Source organism: Carassius gibelio, chromosome B13, assembly GCF_023724105.1.
Source record: "Carassius gibelio isolate Cgi1373 ecotype wild population from Czech Republic chromosome B13, carGib1.2-hapl.c, whole genome shotgun sequence".
Taxonomy (NCBI): domain Eukaryota; kingdom Metazoa; phylum Chordata; class Actinopteri; order Cypriniformes; family Cyprinidae; genus Carassius; species Carassius gibelio.
This window is the reverse complement of record NC_068408.1, coordinates 9,843,348-9,862,730: the sequence shown is the minus strand read 5'-3', so window position 1 is coordinate 9,862,730 and position 19,383 is coordinate 9,843,348. Positions and strand designations below refer to the sequence as shown.

General features: G+C 37.2%; 1 protein-coding gene across 4 annotated transcripts in view; it reads left to right on the top strand.

Annotated features, from left to right (window-relative positions):
- The window catches only part of macrod2 (mono-ADP ribosylhydrolase 2), a 501,746-nt gene that overhangs the window by 176,441 nt on the left and 305,922 nt on the right, over window positions 1-19,383 (top strand). For 3 of the 4 annotated variants that reach the window (XM_052572470.1, XM_052572471.1, XM_052572469.1), the window contains exon 5: window positions 4,736-4,852. The exons of the other annotated variant lie outside the window; for it this stretch is intronic. In XM_052572470.1, the coding sequence (XP_052428430.1) occupies window positions 4,736-4,852 (117 nt within the window). The remainder of the gene's footprint in view (window positions 1-4,735; window positions 4,853-19,383) is intronic. 4 annotated transcript variants of the gene reach the window in all.

Below are 19,383 nucleotides of genomic sequence, written 5' to 3'. Positions count from 1 at the left end.
AACAGCTACGTACAAATTGGAACCACGGAAGTTCATGATTTGAACTCTGACATTATTTGAGGAAGACATTATACTAGTGCTCACCTCTAGGTGATGGTTAGTCCATGTGTATGTTGGGTTGTTGGGAATGCAGGTTACTTGATTGTAAACTTAATATTAGGATTTACAAAAGTGTATTAGTGTAACATATTTCTAGGCTGGAACATTTCCATAGACATGATCAAGCAAAAGTAAGAGTATAGAGTACAGATTTAGAACCTGTTATCTAAAACAATATTAATATGTTATGAAAAATTAAATATTGTTAATTTAAATCAACCTCGTCAGTGGGTTGCTTGATGACTGGGTTTAGTCAGCAAGTGGGATGAACCGTAATATCATGAGCTTTGCTATTTAACTGCCCTTAATGAAAAACAAGCATTTTGCGAAGCGTTATTAATTATTGCTTTTGAGTAAACACATCTTCATGCGCTTCTACAAACACACTGACAGTACTGAGGGTTTATTTCCTGTATAAATGCTTCCCTCCTGCTGAAGCCCAAACATTCACACTTGCATGTTGATTACCTATTCAACATACTACAAGAATTTATTGCCTTTTAACTGCTTGCAGTCTGCAATAACATGCTCCACTTCCTGTAACACTCATCTCTCAAAGGCTGCCATGTGCTTGACCAGGCGTATTCACGAGTGGTGTGATTCACAGCCAACTGACTTTTAATGCTAACGCATAAGAGCTGTAATAATGTACTTTACATGCAGCAAAATATGCTGTTTTTATGGTAATGCTGTTTGCTGAGCTAGAGGCATTATGTGTATTGTCCTCTGTTTACAGGGCCCTACTGTATTGTAGACATTGGTTTATAAAGTGTTCAAAATTATACAATAGTTGGTTATGGTCCGCGAATTTGATTAATGCTGAAAGTGCTGATATTTAGCAGTGAAACTTTGACTGTCAGTCTGCGAATTAAGTATTGTCAGTCATTCTTTATGTTGGTAACATCATTACACCAGTAAGAGATTTTTGAGCAAGTCAATTAGTCATTCACTTCACTGTTTTGTTAAAAACACTTAGAAAACATGTTTGATCGAATTCTTCACTGAACCAGTTTATTTAAAAATGATGATTCATTATTGTCCATCTTTATGAGTGAAGCATTGAATTGTTCACTGATTCATTCACTGATTGCTAGTTGTCTTCTTCAGTGTCAAAATTTGTTTTCCTGTCCATCCTGCAAGATTTTAGAAGATTTTGGTTTAATGGACTCTGCCACAACTAAAGATGATTATTTTGCTATTTTCTATATCATTTCTAGCCACAACCACCCACAAAATGACTCTCTTTATTATAATCACAAAGATCTAGAGCTGCAATTAATGATTATTTTTTCTGTGGACTAATCGAATGATTCTTTTTTCGATGAGTCGACCACTAACGATTATTTTTATTACAATAAATAATTAATCTAATGTTCTTTTTTTGATTAGCTAATGAATCCTTTGGATAATTCTAACATCATATTTTAACCTTTATTCATTTTCAACCAATGTGGTTGAAGTTTTTACAGTTTAAAATAATAAAGAGGCAAAGAAAATTATTTTACTGTGGTAAATATGAGTTTACGGTAGCGCTTATAATTAAACCACTGTAGCCACAAATTTAGAGTTGTCTGAGACGTCATGAAATGTTCTTTAGCATCACAAACCATAAAATGTAGTCAGGGTTCTGCTATGGTTTAGCATGGTTTCCAGAGATCTGGAGCTGATTCGGGGTAGCTCGGAGGTTTGTGACTGTTGTCTTTTAAGGGCCCGTTCACATATTGCGTTATTTCCAATGTAGGCGCGCAGTATGCGCGCTCATAATGGAAGCGACGTGGTCGCGACACGCACGCGAAAACAGGTGCAGAGTAGAGCAACTGCAAGCTATTTTTTGTGCTGCAAATCCATTTATCCTTTGCTGAAATTTCCTCGTCTTCATGGAGAGAGCACGTCATGGTTGCTTAGCAATGGCAGACGCCCCAGGGGTGCAACTGGTCGAGTGCTTTGGAAAGGAGGAGAAGGCGGCGTGACTAGCACGTTTTTAGGCGCGAAATGTGAACGGCCGTAACTCGTGTTCGAAGCCCGCGCCAACACAGACTTACTTTATTTTTCATTTTATGCTTACTTCAGCCACTATGGGTGATCATACCAATAACTTGTAATCTTTACAAGAATATCAGAATCATGCAATGAGCAAGTCTGCGTTTATTAGACACTTAATAGTATCACATCACTTTGTGCTTTTAGAATCGCTGAATCTCCTGCCGGTCATTCCATCATATCTGCAGCAGAGACCTGAACCAGGAAGTTGGTCACCAGATCACACGGTAACCAGTTAAACCATAACACCAGAGAGCGCCAGGATGTTTTCCTCTGAGGTGCTCGTGCATCGCTTTTGTGTTGCCGTGGTACAACATGTCGGTTTTGCAAAGGGAACAAAAGGCCATTTTATTTCATTTCCAGAATGCCATAATGCGAGATGTAAACAGTGTTTAACGCATCGACGCATTTCACGCATGTCAACGTATTTTTGTAGCCGACGTAATCGATGACGTCGACGCATCGTTGCAGCACTACAAAGATCGAATTCTTCAAAATGCTGATTCATTCAGGAATCATACACAAATGCTGTTTGTTGCTGGGAGACATGATAGCCAGTACAGTTTTGGCATTCTTTGGAACTATTTTCAGTTCCAACTGTACTGTATGTATTAAATAAACATACAATCTTCACAAAACATCAGGATGTAAAGAAGTACACCTACACAACTCTGTCAACATGTTCATTGCGTTCTGATGGCGTTTGATGCGGTAATTGTCAGGCTGTCTGATCAATCAATTCTCTCATCGCAAGCTCCGTCAGTGTCTTCATCTTTTCGAACTGAGTGCTTTCTCAAAAGCCTTCGGAATCTGTATCTGTCGACTTGCTGTCGCTCAGACCATTAAAGATGATTGATCATGGTTGAAAAATCTTCTCTCCAGCTGGTGTCTCCTAAAGGAAATTGTGACGAAAAAACCTGTGTGTAGCTTTTTCTACATGGGTGGAGTTCCTGACAAGGAACAAGAGCAAAGAAAATGGGGCTTTGTTTTTTGCTAAAGCTGTTCACACACATTTACAACGTCATTGCACAATGAATGAGTGAGTGGATCAGGTCGATCTTGAAATTTAGCTCGAGCTCATCCTCTCTTCTGTAACAGCGGGCTGTCTGTCATCTTTATTGCCTCTCATCTGCTTGTGTCATTAGCGTACTGAGACTGATCTCCTTTATGACATGCTGTTCATCTCTGCGCAAACCAAGTTAGTGGCAGCAGCTAAAACATACATTTAGGTCACATGTATCTCGACCTGTTGGCTGGGGCGTTCAATCAATCACAGGTTGTGAAGCAGGAATGATTTGTCTTCATTCGTTCAAAGACCACATCAACACCTTTTGATTGCATTTAATGTCAATAATGTGACATTGTGGTGTGAAATATTATTTAAGTAGATGTTGATGCAGAAAATAGTTTGGTCTTATCCAGAATATGTGACAGATCCCAAGTGGTTGACATTTTTGTTATTTTGTCATATGATTTGAAATGCATATGATTTTACATATTATTGATGTCCATAATACCTGGAAAGATATGTGCATAAATTACTTAAATCCCTCTGCCACCAAACCTAAGTATTACATATTATTATTACTATAATAAAATGTAGGACAGGGCTAGATTTGATTGGGTCGTAAAGGGTAGACTGTAATATACTTGGTTAAAGTTTTTCTCCAACCTCATCCTGGGTTACATTAGCAGAACAGATAATACATTTCAGATATTGAAAAAGTTATTACATTTTGATGAAAGATTATGAAAACATTTTTCCTCTCTTAAGAATGACATGTGTACATACTGTAAATGGGGTCAGTTTTCATTTAATGTTCTCTTTACGATGATCTTGAGAGTAGAGTACAGGAGCTCTGCATCTGATTGTGTAGTTCTGCTTACATGTTCTGCAGATTTATTTATTTATTTTTCTTATGACTGTACCTTTATGATATTTATCTGTGATTGATAATGGGTCATGGGCTTTTAGAGTGAGGGAAACCATTTGGATTTCTATTTCTCTGCCTACTCATGTAAGCTGGGTTTACCCATGTGAAATTAAAACATTGGGAGGTGGGGACAACCAAAGGAGAGCAAAACAACACGCCAAACAAAAGCTTCAAGACAAAAGACATTAATTTTATACAAATCAACAGTGGTCTGGGATATGAAATGGTTTAGAACTTTTCTTAGTATAACTAGATCAAGGGTCATGCCTCCTCCTACAAGGGCTCTTTTATTTTGATAATGCCAAATCAGTTCACTCCTGTTTTAAAACATTATTAACTTGTAAGAAAAGCTCAGCACAGAATTGAAATCATTATTTCTTCATTGTGTTCCAAACCTAAATGCCTCTGTCTTTTATGGAGCACAAACGGATAATTTTTTAGGAAGATAATATTTTATTCCTCGCCCCTTTTTTACTCATTTGGGCATAGACAGACCTTGTCACATGTCATGAACTGTTGTTGTGAATGACAGTTCTACTTTTGAGGTTTTGGAACAGCAAGATAGAGAATAAATGGCATTATTGTTATTCCAGCTGGACAAAAAACTTTAATATTGCAACAAACATTTCTGTTGTCACATCAGTGTTGTTTCTCTCTTTCAGTGGATGGCTGCATACACAGAGCCGCGGGTCATCTCCTGTATGAAGAGTGTCACTCGTTAAACGGCTGTGAAACTGGAAAGGCCAAGATCACCTGCGGCTACGACCTCCCCGCTAAATGTAAGTATCAGCATGTTTTATTTTATTATGTTGCATGAAATGAAGACCACTGCAGAAGTCCAGGGAACAGCAGTGCTCACAACCCCCCTCCACCATATCGGATATCTTGCCTTGTAGTTTTGTTAAACAATAAGCATGATTCTAGAGAAAAGTTAATTACCAGTGTAATGAGTGAGTGTTCCCATGCTTCAACTTTGTGATGTTCTTGCGGCAGAGCACCCGTTGTTTGCAGCGACGCAGTTCGAGCGCGTATGTGTGATTAATGGAGTGGTATTATTAGTGCGCTGATTATCATGATGACTTGCTGTGGTGTGCTTGGCTGGCTGAAGGGGCCATCTGTACTCCAACAAAGACATTAAGGGAACTATTAGTTTGTAATTTGATTGATATTTCATCCTTGATTTATTCCATTAGCTTATGGCATTCTCTGACTCGTGAGTGATGATGAGCGTCACGCTGGTAGCGGCTGGAAGACTGCGTTGCTTCGAGGCGGCGTTGTGGGATTTAGAATGCGAGAGGGTGTCTTGTGTCGTGCCGTCAGCCTGCTGTGGTGAAGATGTGCTTAAAACATTAACGGACTCTAATCTATTGGCTTCTCCTGAGGTGGTCTGCTGTAGATAAACAAGGTCATTGCTCTACTAAACCCCATTAGACAGTGATTTGCAGGTCTTAGCTGGTTTAACTGGTCTCCCAGCTTCGTCAAACTTGTATTCAGGAAGCTATGTGGATAGTCAGTTGGTTTAGTTGGTCAACCAGCTGGTCTCCCAGTCTTACCAGCTGGGTAGTGCTCTTACATGATGTGGTTTACTAGTTTTAGTAAATTTAGCTAGTCTTCCAGCTCAGTTAAGCTGGTTTAGTTGGCTGACCAGCTTGTCTCTTAGCCTTACCAGCTTACTAGTGCTCTTGTAGTAGTTTGCTGGTTTAAGTTAAGTTTCCTTGTCTTCCAGCCTGGTTATGCAGTTTTAGTTGGTTATCCAGCTCCCAGCCTTACCAGCTGACGACTAGTGCTCTTGAACGATGTAGTTTGCTGGTCTTAGTTAAGTGACTTTGTCTCCCAGCCTTACAAGCTTAATAGTGCTCTTAAATGACAGGGTTTGATGTAGTTGGTCTCACAGCCTGGTTTACCTTGTGTCAGCCAGCTGGTTTTTCAGCCTTACCAGCTGACTAGTGCCCAAAACCTGTCTAAAGCTAGCAAAACGAAAAATTCTAGCACGCTAAACCATGATAGGAGACCAACTAACCTCCTTAGGGTTATATTGTTGCATTCTTAATCGCTGCTGTTTTAAAAAAAAATTGTTTTTCCATGTGAACATGCACCAGTGTGATTTCTTTAACCATTGAAACTTGTAAAATTGGTTTACTTGTGCAGTATTGTTCTAATCCTTTTTGCTTCCTCTGGCATTCTTAAAACTCTACGATCAAACCTAAGCTTTTTTGTGTCCTATTGTTTTTGATTTTCCTGTCATTGAAATGCGGAGCAGCTCAAATATCTTGCAAACATTGTTGCATGTTTTGTGTGATGCTACCTGTCTTCTCTAACAAGAAGCTGATATTGACTAAATGAGAAGCTCTGTGGCTTTCTTGACTGTCCTTGATTTAATGTTATGTCACTTCTGAGCTGAAACAATTGAATTGGATGTAACGGTACCCAGCAACCTTGAAGCAATCTTTCAGACAGTGATGCCTGAGCTAAAGCTTTTTATAGGCTTATCGAATCCTCTATGGTTGGATGATGTGATTCATTAGTGGAAAGGCAGAATCTCGGCGAGAGGAACATACTGTATGTCTCATCTTCAGCCCTTAAGAGATTCATCAGCCCTAAAAACATCAAAAGAGTAAGCTGCATTTTGTCTCTTTCTGCATCAGCATCATGTCACTTCATTATTTCTCTGTCAAAGCCGATATCTACTGGAAGTCTTCGAGCTTTCCCTCGCTTCTCTCTTCCTCCCTCCCTCCCCCCTCTTTCTCTGTATACTCTACCCATCGTTTGGTTTTCTTGTGTTGGGCATTTACTCTTCTGTGACTAATTTCCACCCACACAACCATTCTGAGACTGTCTGATTTAATTTTATTTATTTTCTTTTTATCATGTCAGAATATGTTGTTGAGCGCCTTCATTTGATAATTGCATAAAGTCTATTTTACTGCTTTGTTTGTATTTTATAGAAATCATGCTTTACAAATAAGTCACGCTGTGTTGCCAAGTGAAGTTGTAACCAGATTAGCATAATTAATTGTATGCTAGTGGTACGTAGCTGGTTTTGCTCCAGGACAAAGATTTTATATTAGACGTCAAGTGGTGACAAAACACAGTTCTTGTTTAGTGCTCAAAAGAAACCAAAATGTCCCTAGAATCAATTATGAGCCATTTTTTACAGGCCCAGCAACATCAGCTAAAATTTACTAAATTGACTAGGCTACGTTTTTATTAAATTATTAGAAAAAAATTGAAGAAACTCTGGGCTCAGTATTTTATTATTATTAAATGACATCTACATCTACAGCAAAATACTGGTGTTTAGCTTTTTATGTCAACAGTAAAAGATATTTGAAGCATTTTCCCCTCCCTTAATAGTTAACGAGTCTATATGTTAACATGATTATTTTATATGTGATCCATTTTTGGGTTGTGACGATATCAACTCAGTCAACCTGTATTCTCGAATTAAATGTGTATTTTTCATGAATTGGGAAGTAATAATTATGCTTTTGGTGTAAGTCAGTCACTCTAGATGTGTCGAACCAGAGCCAAAACCAGAAAATAACAATGACAATTACCTATAAGGGTTGAAAATCTTTGTTCCTCATGATTTGATTATTTTTTGATTCAGTGAGCTTGAATCTGATTATAAAATGACTCTTGATGCGTATCAGGGTTTTAGCAACAGTGATTATGGTACGTCTTTGCCTTATTGTAGTGTTGCACACCATACTTGTATTCGTAATATTTTATCTTGTGAATCATTTCAAGAAACAGATTTAATAATAATTTCATGAATTTGAGGATCATTGATAATTCGAGAAAATCGCAATGCATTGGTGAATCGATTCTTCTCATTTCTGTGCTTCAGATGATTTGACGAATGCATTCAAGTCTTGAAAAGCAGCTTCATTATGGCATGGTCTTCATGGTAGCGGAGGAAGGAAGCTCACCACAAACAACACTGCGTAGACAAAACAAGCTGGGATAGTTGCCATGGTTATACTTGCAACTTGCATCACATTATAATGCATATTTATCATATCTGAGGCTCGCTTTGATTGGACACACAAGCTCTCTTAGCATCACTAACTTGTATGTTTGCGTTTCATCAGCATCTGCTGCGAGATGGTTTACTCTGCTGCACCACTGAGACAACCAGGGAGAATGGGATGCAAATGGCACAGATGGTCCTTTTACCTTTTATGTCTTGGCATAGTCAAATATTTCCAACATGGGCTTTTTATGCTTCCATAATTGCCAGAACACGAGCGCCTTTTCACTCCAATCTGCTCTCCGAAAGTGTTTCCCTCTCTTTTTGTTAGAGAGGGAGCTCTTCTACCTCGACCTTTTCTGGAATCTTACCTTCGGGCTTCTCTCTTCCCTCTGGAATTGACGAGAACAGAGATTTTACAGTGTGCAAGGCCACTTTATCTCGCTGTTTCCCTTTTCTTTGCTTCCTTCCTGCATTCCTTCCTCTAGTTTCAGTTGACCTGAGACTGCCTCATAGACTGAGGCGCTAAAGTCTCTGGTGATGTGGAGCAGACGCCACAGAAAGAAATCTTTTTATAGCATCTTTTTGCTATTATTTTTGCTCTTGCATAAACAAGCATGCAGCCCATGACTGGTTTCACCAATTAGATCGATCTATCGACCGACCGACAGACCGAACCATGACATCTGTGTACCTGTGTAATAAATTATAATTTAAAGTATAATAAATGTAAAAACAAATATTTATTATTATTATAATTTTAGGTATATATATATATATATATATATATATATATATATATATATATATATATATATATATATATATATATATATAATAATAATAATAATAATAATAATAATAATAATAATAATAAATATTTGTTTTTACATTGTATGTATATAATTAATTAAATTAATAATAATAATAATATAATAATAATAAATATTTGTTTTTACATATGTATGTATATAATGCATTAAATTATTTTTAGACATCATGAATGACAGTAATAAAAGTAAATTTTATTGGATTGAATATATTTATTACATCTGTAAGATGTCTACTAAAGATTTGTGAATCATCTGCTGTGTACTCTGATAAATGTTTTACATGCATTCTTATAAATGTCTATTTGACATATGACAGGAAACATCTTAGAGACATACTGCAGATAAAAAAAAAAAAAAAAAAACATCTCAGCACTCATAAAAATACATCTTGCATATGTAAATGCAGACATCAAATAGACATCTCCAAGATGTATATGTGAGATTAGGTATTTAATGATATTTAATGCTGTAAATATCACCGCAAATTTTGAGAAAAGCAACTGCAAAATCAGTCATTTTAGACTGCAAAAATCTGAATAAAGTTCTGCGAAATCCTGGAGGGATTGCATAATAAATCAGCATATTAGAATTATTTCTGAAGGATCACGCGACACTGAAGACTGGAGTAATGATGCTGAAAATTCAGATTTGATCGCATAAATAATTTTAAAGTATATTAAATATGATATATATATATATATAAGAAAAACTGAAATACAGTGAAACTGCTTAAGGTTCTTTTTGTTTAGCTTATTTCATGAATAAATTCAATTTGGAAGGGTGAATAGAAGGCCATTGTCCCCATCGCAGATGGTGAAAAGATAACAGATTTAATTAAATATCTGTTTGTCTTCAGCATGTTTTTTATACCTGTTTGTATCTCAAAGGATTTCATTGTTGATTAAAAAAAATGGACAAATAAATATCAGGATTTGTGTGGTCAGGAAGGAGCTGATAGCTCTGGTGGGGGAATTCAGTTCAAGTTGTACCTAGTGAGCTAAACTCCTCCACTCATCAAATGCTCATTCCTCAAAGGCATCAGCGCTGGCCTGCGTCCCTGCTAAAATCTGTCAAGGTCACCGGATGGCAAATTATATTGCCTTAGCTAATGTCGAAATTAAACGCAAACGAGAGGGGAGGAAAAACAAAGCCTAAGGGATAAAATGCTTCCTTGTGTTTGGACAGAGAGACTGAGCGCCAAGAAGAAACAACCCACTATCAGCCTCAGGAAAGTGCCTGTAAGTAATGAGCTAAAACCCGGCTAGCCTGGCTCTTTTTCTCATACGAATACTTTACTTGAAGCCGATGGGACATGACATCTAAAAAAAAAGTGCCCTTTTGGATTGCTGTTCCCATCATTTGATTCTCTCTTGCCAAAGACAAGAAAATTGGGCACTATTAGTGATCAGCAGACCTCTTTCTTCTCATTTTTTTCATGCATTCTCGCTTTTTTTTTTTTTTTTGGCTTTAGATAGAACCAAGACTTGTGTATCTCAGAGGCAAATGGGACACTTGTAGGATCAGGCTGTCACATGTGGCACACATTACTGAAGACTGGCCCTGGGATTATTAATAAATGACAGTAATTATCCTCCCACCATAGCGGAAAAAGGCACTAAATAAAACTGCGCGTGTTACCTCAATCTGACAATGAAGCCAGTGATTTATTTAGGACAATAGCCATTTTTGAGGGTTAGTCCCATTCAGTTAATCATTTCTTACTAAAGGTTGCACGCTTGAAATTTTTTATTTATTAGTAACTTACTGCAATATATAATATTCAGAGGCCAGCTGTATGATAAAGCATGTGAAATTTATGGAATTAATTTAGTTTTTCTTTAAGGAATATTGCGAGTTTAGTTCAAGTTAAGGTTAATCAACAGCATTATTCCAGATTACCACTATTTATTTATTTATATATTTATATATATAATTTCATTAGGGTTATGTAACTGTTATAGAATATGCATTATTTGAGCTGTTTAATCATGCTTTTACAGTTGTTCGAGTATTTTAGTGTTTATAAAATTTTCGGTTCCACTTTATATTAGGTGGCCTTAACTACTATGTACTTACATAAAAAAATAAGTACAATGTACTTATTGTGTTCATATTGCATTGTAAAACACTTTTGCTGCTATTGAGGTGGGATAGGGGTAAGGTTAGGGAGAGGGTTGGAGGTATGGGTAAGTTTAAGGGGTTGGTTAAGGTGTAAAGTATGGGTCAACAGTGTAATTATAAATGTAATTACAGAAATTAAATACAGATGTAATTACATGTAGTTTTTTTTTTAAGTACAATGTAAAAACATGTATGTACACAATAAGTACATTGTACATAGTAGTTAAGGCCACTTAATACAAACTGGGTCCAAATTTTCTTATAAGTTGAATATAACAAACATTTTTTTTCATAGTTAAAATATTCTAAAGTTTTACATTTGTACTTAAAAAGGAAAAAAGCGAAGAAAAAAAAATTCCATTCCACGGAATATGTATCTAACCAGAAATATTCATTTAGAAGTTGAACACAGGGTCAAGGTTTATACAGTGTTTTTTATGGAGTGCATGTTTATTGTCTAAAGTTTCTGCATAAATTTCCATTTTGTACTTTCATAAAAAACCCTTGTCTCTCAACACAAAAGAAAAGAAAAAAAAAGACAAAGATCATTTCCAAAAATATCAAATATTAATGCAACAGTTGATGGTGCTTGAATATCACTTCAAAACACTGTGGCAATGTGGTCATAAATACGCTGGCTAATCAACAGACGGCAACACTAGATGAAGCATTGTTATGAATTACTGAACCATCACACAACAGCAGATGCATTTTTGTGTTTGCAGATGTGTTTTTCCCCCTTCCCGTTTTCATTTTCAAGAAAACACAGCACAGTTTGGTTTGTTTGTGTAGCTGAGCGAGAGTTCAGCGTTTGACCAAGGACACATCTCTGACTTTGATGAATCAGCTAACATTAAGCCACACACTCATGTTCCTGTAGGAGCACTGCAGTTTACTCTCTTACATCAAATCTTCTTTTTTATTTTCCTGTCCAAAGGTGTTCACTCAGTGTTCAAGGTGAAATCTGATTGTTTACTAGTGAGCAAAAATGTACGTCTACTTGTACATTTTCAATATATGCCCAATTATAATGCTGTATTGCATCACATCTGCTATGATCAATCAGAAATATATATAAATACATAATATCACTTTAAAATGAATGCACGCTGTTTAGTGCTCTCTATTTAACACTGCAGGGTGGATTTCAGCAGCCCAAAATGTTGTGGGCTACTTGAAGGAATGGAGGTGGAAACTGATTTCATCCTCCTCCTCTTCTCTTTCTTCTAGTATCTTCTTCGTCTCTCCTCCTCAAACCCAGCAGGGTCTCATCTTTATTAATGCGCTTCTACGTAAACAAAACTGTGCAGTATTTAGCATCAGCTGTCACTGTGGAGCCCCAGCACATTAATTGTTAAAGCTGAAGAGGACTGCCTGGGAAAAGTTAACGTCCCTTAGGAACGTTTAAGACAGAAAAGGATGGAGGAGAACGGAGGAGGAAGAGAGGGACTCTCGCTTGCCGATCTCGTCTGAAATCACCCACTCTCGCTTTGCTTTTTGTTTTTCTCCCCGAGGCAGCCGCAGATTGACAGTTCAAAATCCTTTCAATGTCATTTATTGTTCTGTTTGGCTTTTATTCTCTTTTTTATTTTTTATTTATACCACATAATATAAATAACACCATTGTTTAAAGCAGACGTGTTGAACATTTGATTAATCAAGGATTTTATTTTGTTTATTTCTAATAAATGTCTATAGACACTCCTGGTTCTAGCGATTGCAGGACTGTGGGGGGCCCCATTTAATGCATCTGGGGTTTCAGACGGGGCAAAAGACATCCCTGCAGATGTTGTGTTTCAAACACCCTGCTATTAGTGCGTGTCAGAGGCGCAGTGTGATGGATGGACAGAAATGATTTAAGTGAGTGGTGACCAAGGCTAAAACAAGCCTCAGAGTTCGAGTGAGGAACACAGCCTGTTTAGTCTGCCTCAACTTTGACCACAAACACGCAGGGGTCGCCGGCTCGACGATTAGCTCTTGCCGTTTCAGACAGGCTGCTCATGGAGGGAGTGTTTTACTAGAGTCGTTCAAAAGCACGCTGAATGGCTTTGAAATTAATGCAGTGAAAGTTTTCTAGCTTTCAGCATTTATCTGAGTGCAAACAAAAACTAAAAATAGATTAGGGGAGAGAGGGGGTAAGCTATGCCAGTTTTTACTTACAGTACGTTTTCCTCTAGGAAAGGAGAAATGAGTGAAGACAGATAAGAGAGGTAAAACTAATACTCATAGTTTTAGGATGTCTGCTATTAATTGCAATCAAAAGAAATCATCTAGAACATAGGGACGTCAAAATATAATAACTTGTCTTGTGTTATGTATATCTCTGTTATGTCAAGAAGTAAGTTGAGTCAGTGGGAATATTGTATGTGTAATGTGTACATTTCAGATGTAGTTGATAATGCATTATGCAACTCTTAAGTCTCATTTTGCTGAAATTGTTTTTTTTTCAAATAGTTATTCTCATAAACCTCACAATGATAATAATAATGAATTAATTCAAGTCTGTGTGTGTGTGTGTGTGTGTGTGTGTGTGTGTGTGTGTATATATATATATATATATATATATATATATATATATATATATATATATATATATATATTAGTGCTGTCAATCGATTAAAAAAAATTAACTAATTAATCGCACAATTTTTTAAAATTAATCGCGATTAATCGCGATTAATCGCAATTAAAAGACGGAAACTTTTTGGATATGTAAATGTAAAATGTAAATAATTAATGTAAACTCAAGACAAAGAAACTATTTAAATTCAAAATATGATTGTTTATTGGAATTTTTGTTTAACTTGTAACACAGATTTTCTCATGTAAACAACATACCTGCAATAAACCATCAATATCCTCCAAATTAACTGGTGGCTTGAAAGCCATATTTATTACAGAAATAAAAACACAGGCATGTAAGTACCATTTGAATTTCAAAACAATCAATGCCAATAAAAAACAAAAATGATTTCTATGTTGAATTCTAAGTGGACTGCAAAAAAATTCCAAAGTATAGTCATTGCCAGTGCTTTAAGTGGGCCTGTACACACTGGTACCGCCACTTCCAAATATAGCTCTTGAGCGTACCACCACCTCTCCGTGCGCCCAGAACGTGCTTGTAGCGTACCGGTACGCTCATTTGGACATCTGTTTTAATAGAGGTTTTAATCTTTTACCTGCACTGCCGATTTTCAGAGCGCCCTTCACAATGCAAGCTTCCTAATTCATCCCACCCAGAGCAGAAACTACATTACCCATTCACCCTTAAGTTATACAAGTGAATAGCGCATGTGTCGCTTTTCTCACTGTTAAGTGTCAACAACTCAGCGTGGCCGGAGAAGGTGTGTGAAACTCGTTGTGAGTTATACTAAAGCAAAATCTTGAGTATTTATTGTCTGATAAACATTAAAAACTGTCTGCGGAGGTTGAGTCGTCCTGCAGCCCCCGCTGGCTGTTCATTGGCTGCAGCATCTTTTTTCTAAGTTCTAAAAAAATACCGTAGATGGCAAGGCACAAATTTAGATATTCATTTATCTAATTAATCTATAGCCTATGCACAAAGACAATATGATCTTTTTGTCCCCTTTTTGTTTTAAAGCTTGATGAAGAGAGAGAGCGCAAGTTGCTGCAGCTGAGGAGGACAGTGATGCACGCGCACAGGGGTGATTGACAGTTCGCGGCACTGTGTACAAAAAATACTCCGCTACACAATTATTTCGTTATTTTCGTTTAAGCTTATTAACGTTAGCGTTACAGAAAGGTCTGATTTACGCACTGTTACAGTCATTGTTTTTTTTTTTTTTTTTAAACAATGACATTTGAGTTCATGATTTTAATGTTGCTGTTTCTTGTGGCAGACTAAATGAAGAGTAATGTTTCTTGTGGCAGACTGAAGAGTAATCCGGCAGAGTTTTATACTGAAACCTTCCATCTAAAAGTCCTTCCTTGGTCTTATCCATATTTCTTTGCACGTTGAACACACATAGGCCACAACTGGAAATAAAAAAAAACTGCAACCGCGTTAATTGCGTTATTTTTTTTTAACGCGTTAAATATTTCAAATTAATCGAATGCGTTAACGCGCTAATTTTGACAGCACTAATATATATATATATATATATCGTCCCCTTGGAATTATAAGGTTCTATCTGCATTCCGTGTAGTTTTGAGATATTCAGCTTCAAAGTTTTTGCATTCCATTCGACTGTGTAGATAGAACCTTATTGTTTTTTGAATAAAAATCCCAAAATGTATACAAAATAAACAAAATCTTTCACAAAATGTAAATAAGTTGATATACATATATAAAATGTAAATATATATATATATATATATATATATATATATATATATATATATATACACATACTGTGTAGAAAATTTGTTTTATTGAAAAAAAAAAAAACCCTTTTCTAATTTGCATTTCTAATTCTACTGGCAGCTTCATACGATTAACTACCATGGAATATAATAATAATATTCTTGTAACAACAATGTTACATAATGTACTCTCTTCTGTGTCAGCACAGACTGAGGAAGGTCTTGATCAAGAGCAGGACCGGTGTCTGAGTAATGTCATGTTCATGGGCTCGGTTCAACAAGTTAATGGATAATTATCTAAAATATGGGCGGTCATGACTCAGCTGGTTGTTCTTTCTCCATGATGAGCTCATGAATTTCTCTCTATCTTCTCTTCCTTCTCTTTCACCATATGTAAGCGATCTAATATACATGATTCATGTTTTTTTATTTTGGTACCATTCATTAAATTGTGCTGCATATATTTTTAGATTTATTCTAATCAGACTCCCAGTCTCTATTTATGAAGTCTCTTTCTGTTGGTAAAATAACTACCTTCTCAGTTTGCTGTCTTCAACACCAATTAACATTTTACTAACTCACTGCATACAAATTCGATAATTACTGCAGAAAGTTAAATTGCGTTGGATCAGGCGCACTGAGGCGTTTATTAGCCAGTTTTGAAGGTCGTCTCGACATCATCTCCATCAGCGTCAAACCCTCACCCCGAGCCAGATGCCAGGACTCTGATATTTACAGTAAACACACCTGGAGCAATAATACTAATCATTAGCACATGTCTTAGGAGTGTGATGAATTCAGATGGGTTAGCGATGAGAAATCACTCGTTCTCCCTGTTTTATCTAAGGAACGTCTGTTCGCCTCTCTTTACCCTGCAAATGAAAACTAATTACACCAAAGTACCAGGCTATCGACAAGTGACACATAGTTCATTTAGATTAAATTATCCCTCTGAATCATTATCGGTTCACTGGGTTGTGTTTTTCACCTGGAGCTCCATCCTGTCATCTGATTGGACACCTCTAACGCTCCTGCAAAGATGATTGTTCACTTTAATTTGGTTATTGGTGGACTGCCTATGGCTCTCTCCTTTGTCAATGTGTTACTCTGCTCTTTTTCAATGCCCTTTTAGACCGAAACTTTCTGCATTGACCTACTCTAAGCATGCTTATTTACTTCTAAGTGTATATTAGTGTATTTTATTTGGATGAAGTTTGTATATGAGCTCTATTGAAAGAAGAAGAAGAAAAAAATCATTAAAGGAAATTCCTTCATGTTGTATGTTAGAATTCAGAGAGCTGTTTCTCCATTTGTTGAAGTGGCCCACGGTGCTATGTGTGATCTTCCTGAATCAGAATTTTTCACTTCATGCTTTAGTCAGAGTTTCGCCTCAGGTCCTTTTTTTTCTCAGCTACTCATGGTTTTGAATTATTTGATAGCTCAGCACTGAATAAGTGCTCTAATATGATATATTTTCATTATGCAACTGTGGAAAATGCTTTGTTGCTGGTAAACGTAAAAGAATATTCCATGGCTATTTCTAAACTGATGTTATTACAATATAGATACTTTTTTTTTTCAAAAAGCAGCAGGCATTTTAGACAATGTTCCATTGGGTAAGTTTCATGACGCAAATTATCCACTTAAAGAGAGCAAAGAAATTAAGGTACAGGTTTCTCCTTTCATATCCTGAATTAAATTAAAATGAGATATTAAACTAATTTTCACATTTTAAGTACTCTTGTGTTTTCAAGTGTCTTTATGAAATGTTGATGTGGGTCCCCCCATAATTCAGCAGTCACTTGCAGAGTAGAAAAGTACATGTTGGCTCTGGAAACAACAAGCGGACACATCGTAAATGTCACCTACACACATAGTTGTTTCAACCTTAGTGGAAAACCAGAGTCTTGCAGGTTGTCATATCCTATTGTTAGCACCAAGGTTGCATGCCATTCAGAACTGCATTTAACATCCTTTTTAAATTCCCATTCAGTTCCTAAATTTGAATTGAGGTGAAAAATGGGAATGTAGAATTTCAATTAATATAAATGCAACTTTTATTAATAATAAAAAAAAAGATTTAGAAATGTTATCAAGACCATTTTTGAATGTGGGTTTGACCAAAGTCTTATTTGAAAGTTTTTAAAATTAATGAAAAAGTTTACAGCTTTGAAGATTTGATGGATTGGATGGATCACCTGTAGCAGTAGATTTCCTGTCAACGTAAAAAATGCAAACACGTTCAAACAGCAGTTTTGTTGATCATTTGGACAGTGGATTATCATTATGGAAATAAGGTTTAATGGATCTTTAAAGAAATGTATGAATGTGGTCAAACCATCTGCTGCTCCAAGAGAGTCGATTTACGTCAGTTCTCCCATGCTAATCAAAAGCTGCTCTATTGCTTTATTGAACGTTATTACCGAGCAGTCACCAAAACCATCAGAACGTTCTGGTAATTTGAAGCTGTAGTTTTCTAGACTTCTCTTCTTCCCTCCCCCTCTTCTTTCACAACCATTTCAGAATATTTGTGTTTCTTTTGTTGGCTAGACCTGTCATTCGCACCGATGCCTCTGGGGGTTGGTATAATTTGGTAATTTTGCCTAAATGGTGATACAGTGATTATGTGGCATCAGCTGCAGCCCTGTCAGAGAGACGTTCAACGCTCATCCATCAACGCAAACATGCTGCTGGGTGAAAAAAAAGGTACTCTGATAGACTGGAATGGAAGAGGGAAAATGCAATGGAGGGCAGGTTGGGTTGGGGGCGTAATAGGGTACCTGTAGTGTCTAAGGGTCCCGGCTTGGGCAGCAGAGAGGCACTGGTGCTTTTTAATAACAGGGATGCATCAGTGGTGAAAAGGATTCTGGGAAGGTCAGCTTTCAAAAGAGGAATGCAGAGAGGGTGGTGGACTAATGCGGGTCTGTCTGTTCTGCCCACATGCTCGCACAGGGCTAGATCTGTCCATTTACCCATCCTCCATTGCTCTCTGCACCATCATCACTCCATCCTTTTTCCATCTCTTATCTGTCTCTGCCCTGGTTGGGGAGTCTATGTTCTGTAGAGAATGTGCAGGTCATAATTTCACTGAAAGCTCACCAGAAAGGCACGGGTCTTGACTTTTCCTCCCCAGAAATTCAATTGAAGATATTTCGTAATTACGGAAATGGGTTTACAACTGTCCTGAAATCATCTTCATGACTTTGTCAGTGGAAGTGACTTTCTGGTATTGATTTAAGACTAATATCTCGCATTTTGTTCTGGCGGTGTTTACAGTGTTGTGCAGTACTTCATTAAGCAGCCTGCCACCGTAAAAATAAGCAGCCGTTGCGTATACTATAAGCCCCCGTGTTTAATAAAAACAGACACGGGAGAGTGAGTGCAAACGTAGTCCTGCGGCTTACCAGAGCCAAAAGCTATGCCGCCAATGCAGTCAATAATTAGGAGACAGATGGGTAAATTGGAAGCAGCCAAGTAATGAAAATCACAGAGGCAGCGTTGGAACCGTTACTGTACCGCTTTAGCGTCTTCCTTTTATATTACGTGTCTACAGAAACACAGAAGAAAAAGCACCTGAATATGATGTTACTCAAGCTTAGTGCCTTTGTTTACCTCTCAGCGAAGATTTTGATGCAGATCTAATTAAGATTTGCAAGTAGGCAAGTCCTGTTGCGCCATTTTGCCGCTAATTATGTCTGAACACAGGCTGCTAAATAGTTTCTCCTCAGTCCTTGATGTTGTTCCTTTCGCTAAATTGCAGTCGGTACTTGCGTTACTTCCGCTCATTATGTTTTAAGGCTTAGGCTGAATGCTCTATGCCTGAGTGTTTGGGTATTTTCCTCTTGCTCCTCTCACTCATGAAATTCTCAGCTTGACGCAGCGAATGTAGCATTAGCGGCGGGGGCGGTTTTATGTGACGGCTCGTCCGAGGAGAGATGTCAAGGGTCGAAGCTGAGCTGCGTTCGATGCTGCTTCGAGCAGCCGTTTCGTTTGACCTCGACGGAATCCCACAGTGCCATTTTCTGGTTTTTAATGTTGTGGATTTAGCTCAGCACTTGCT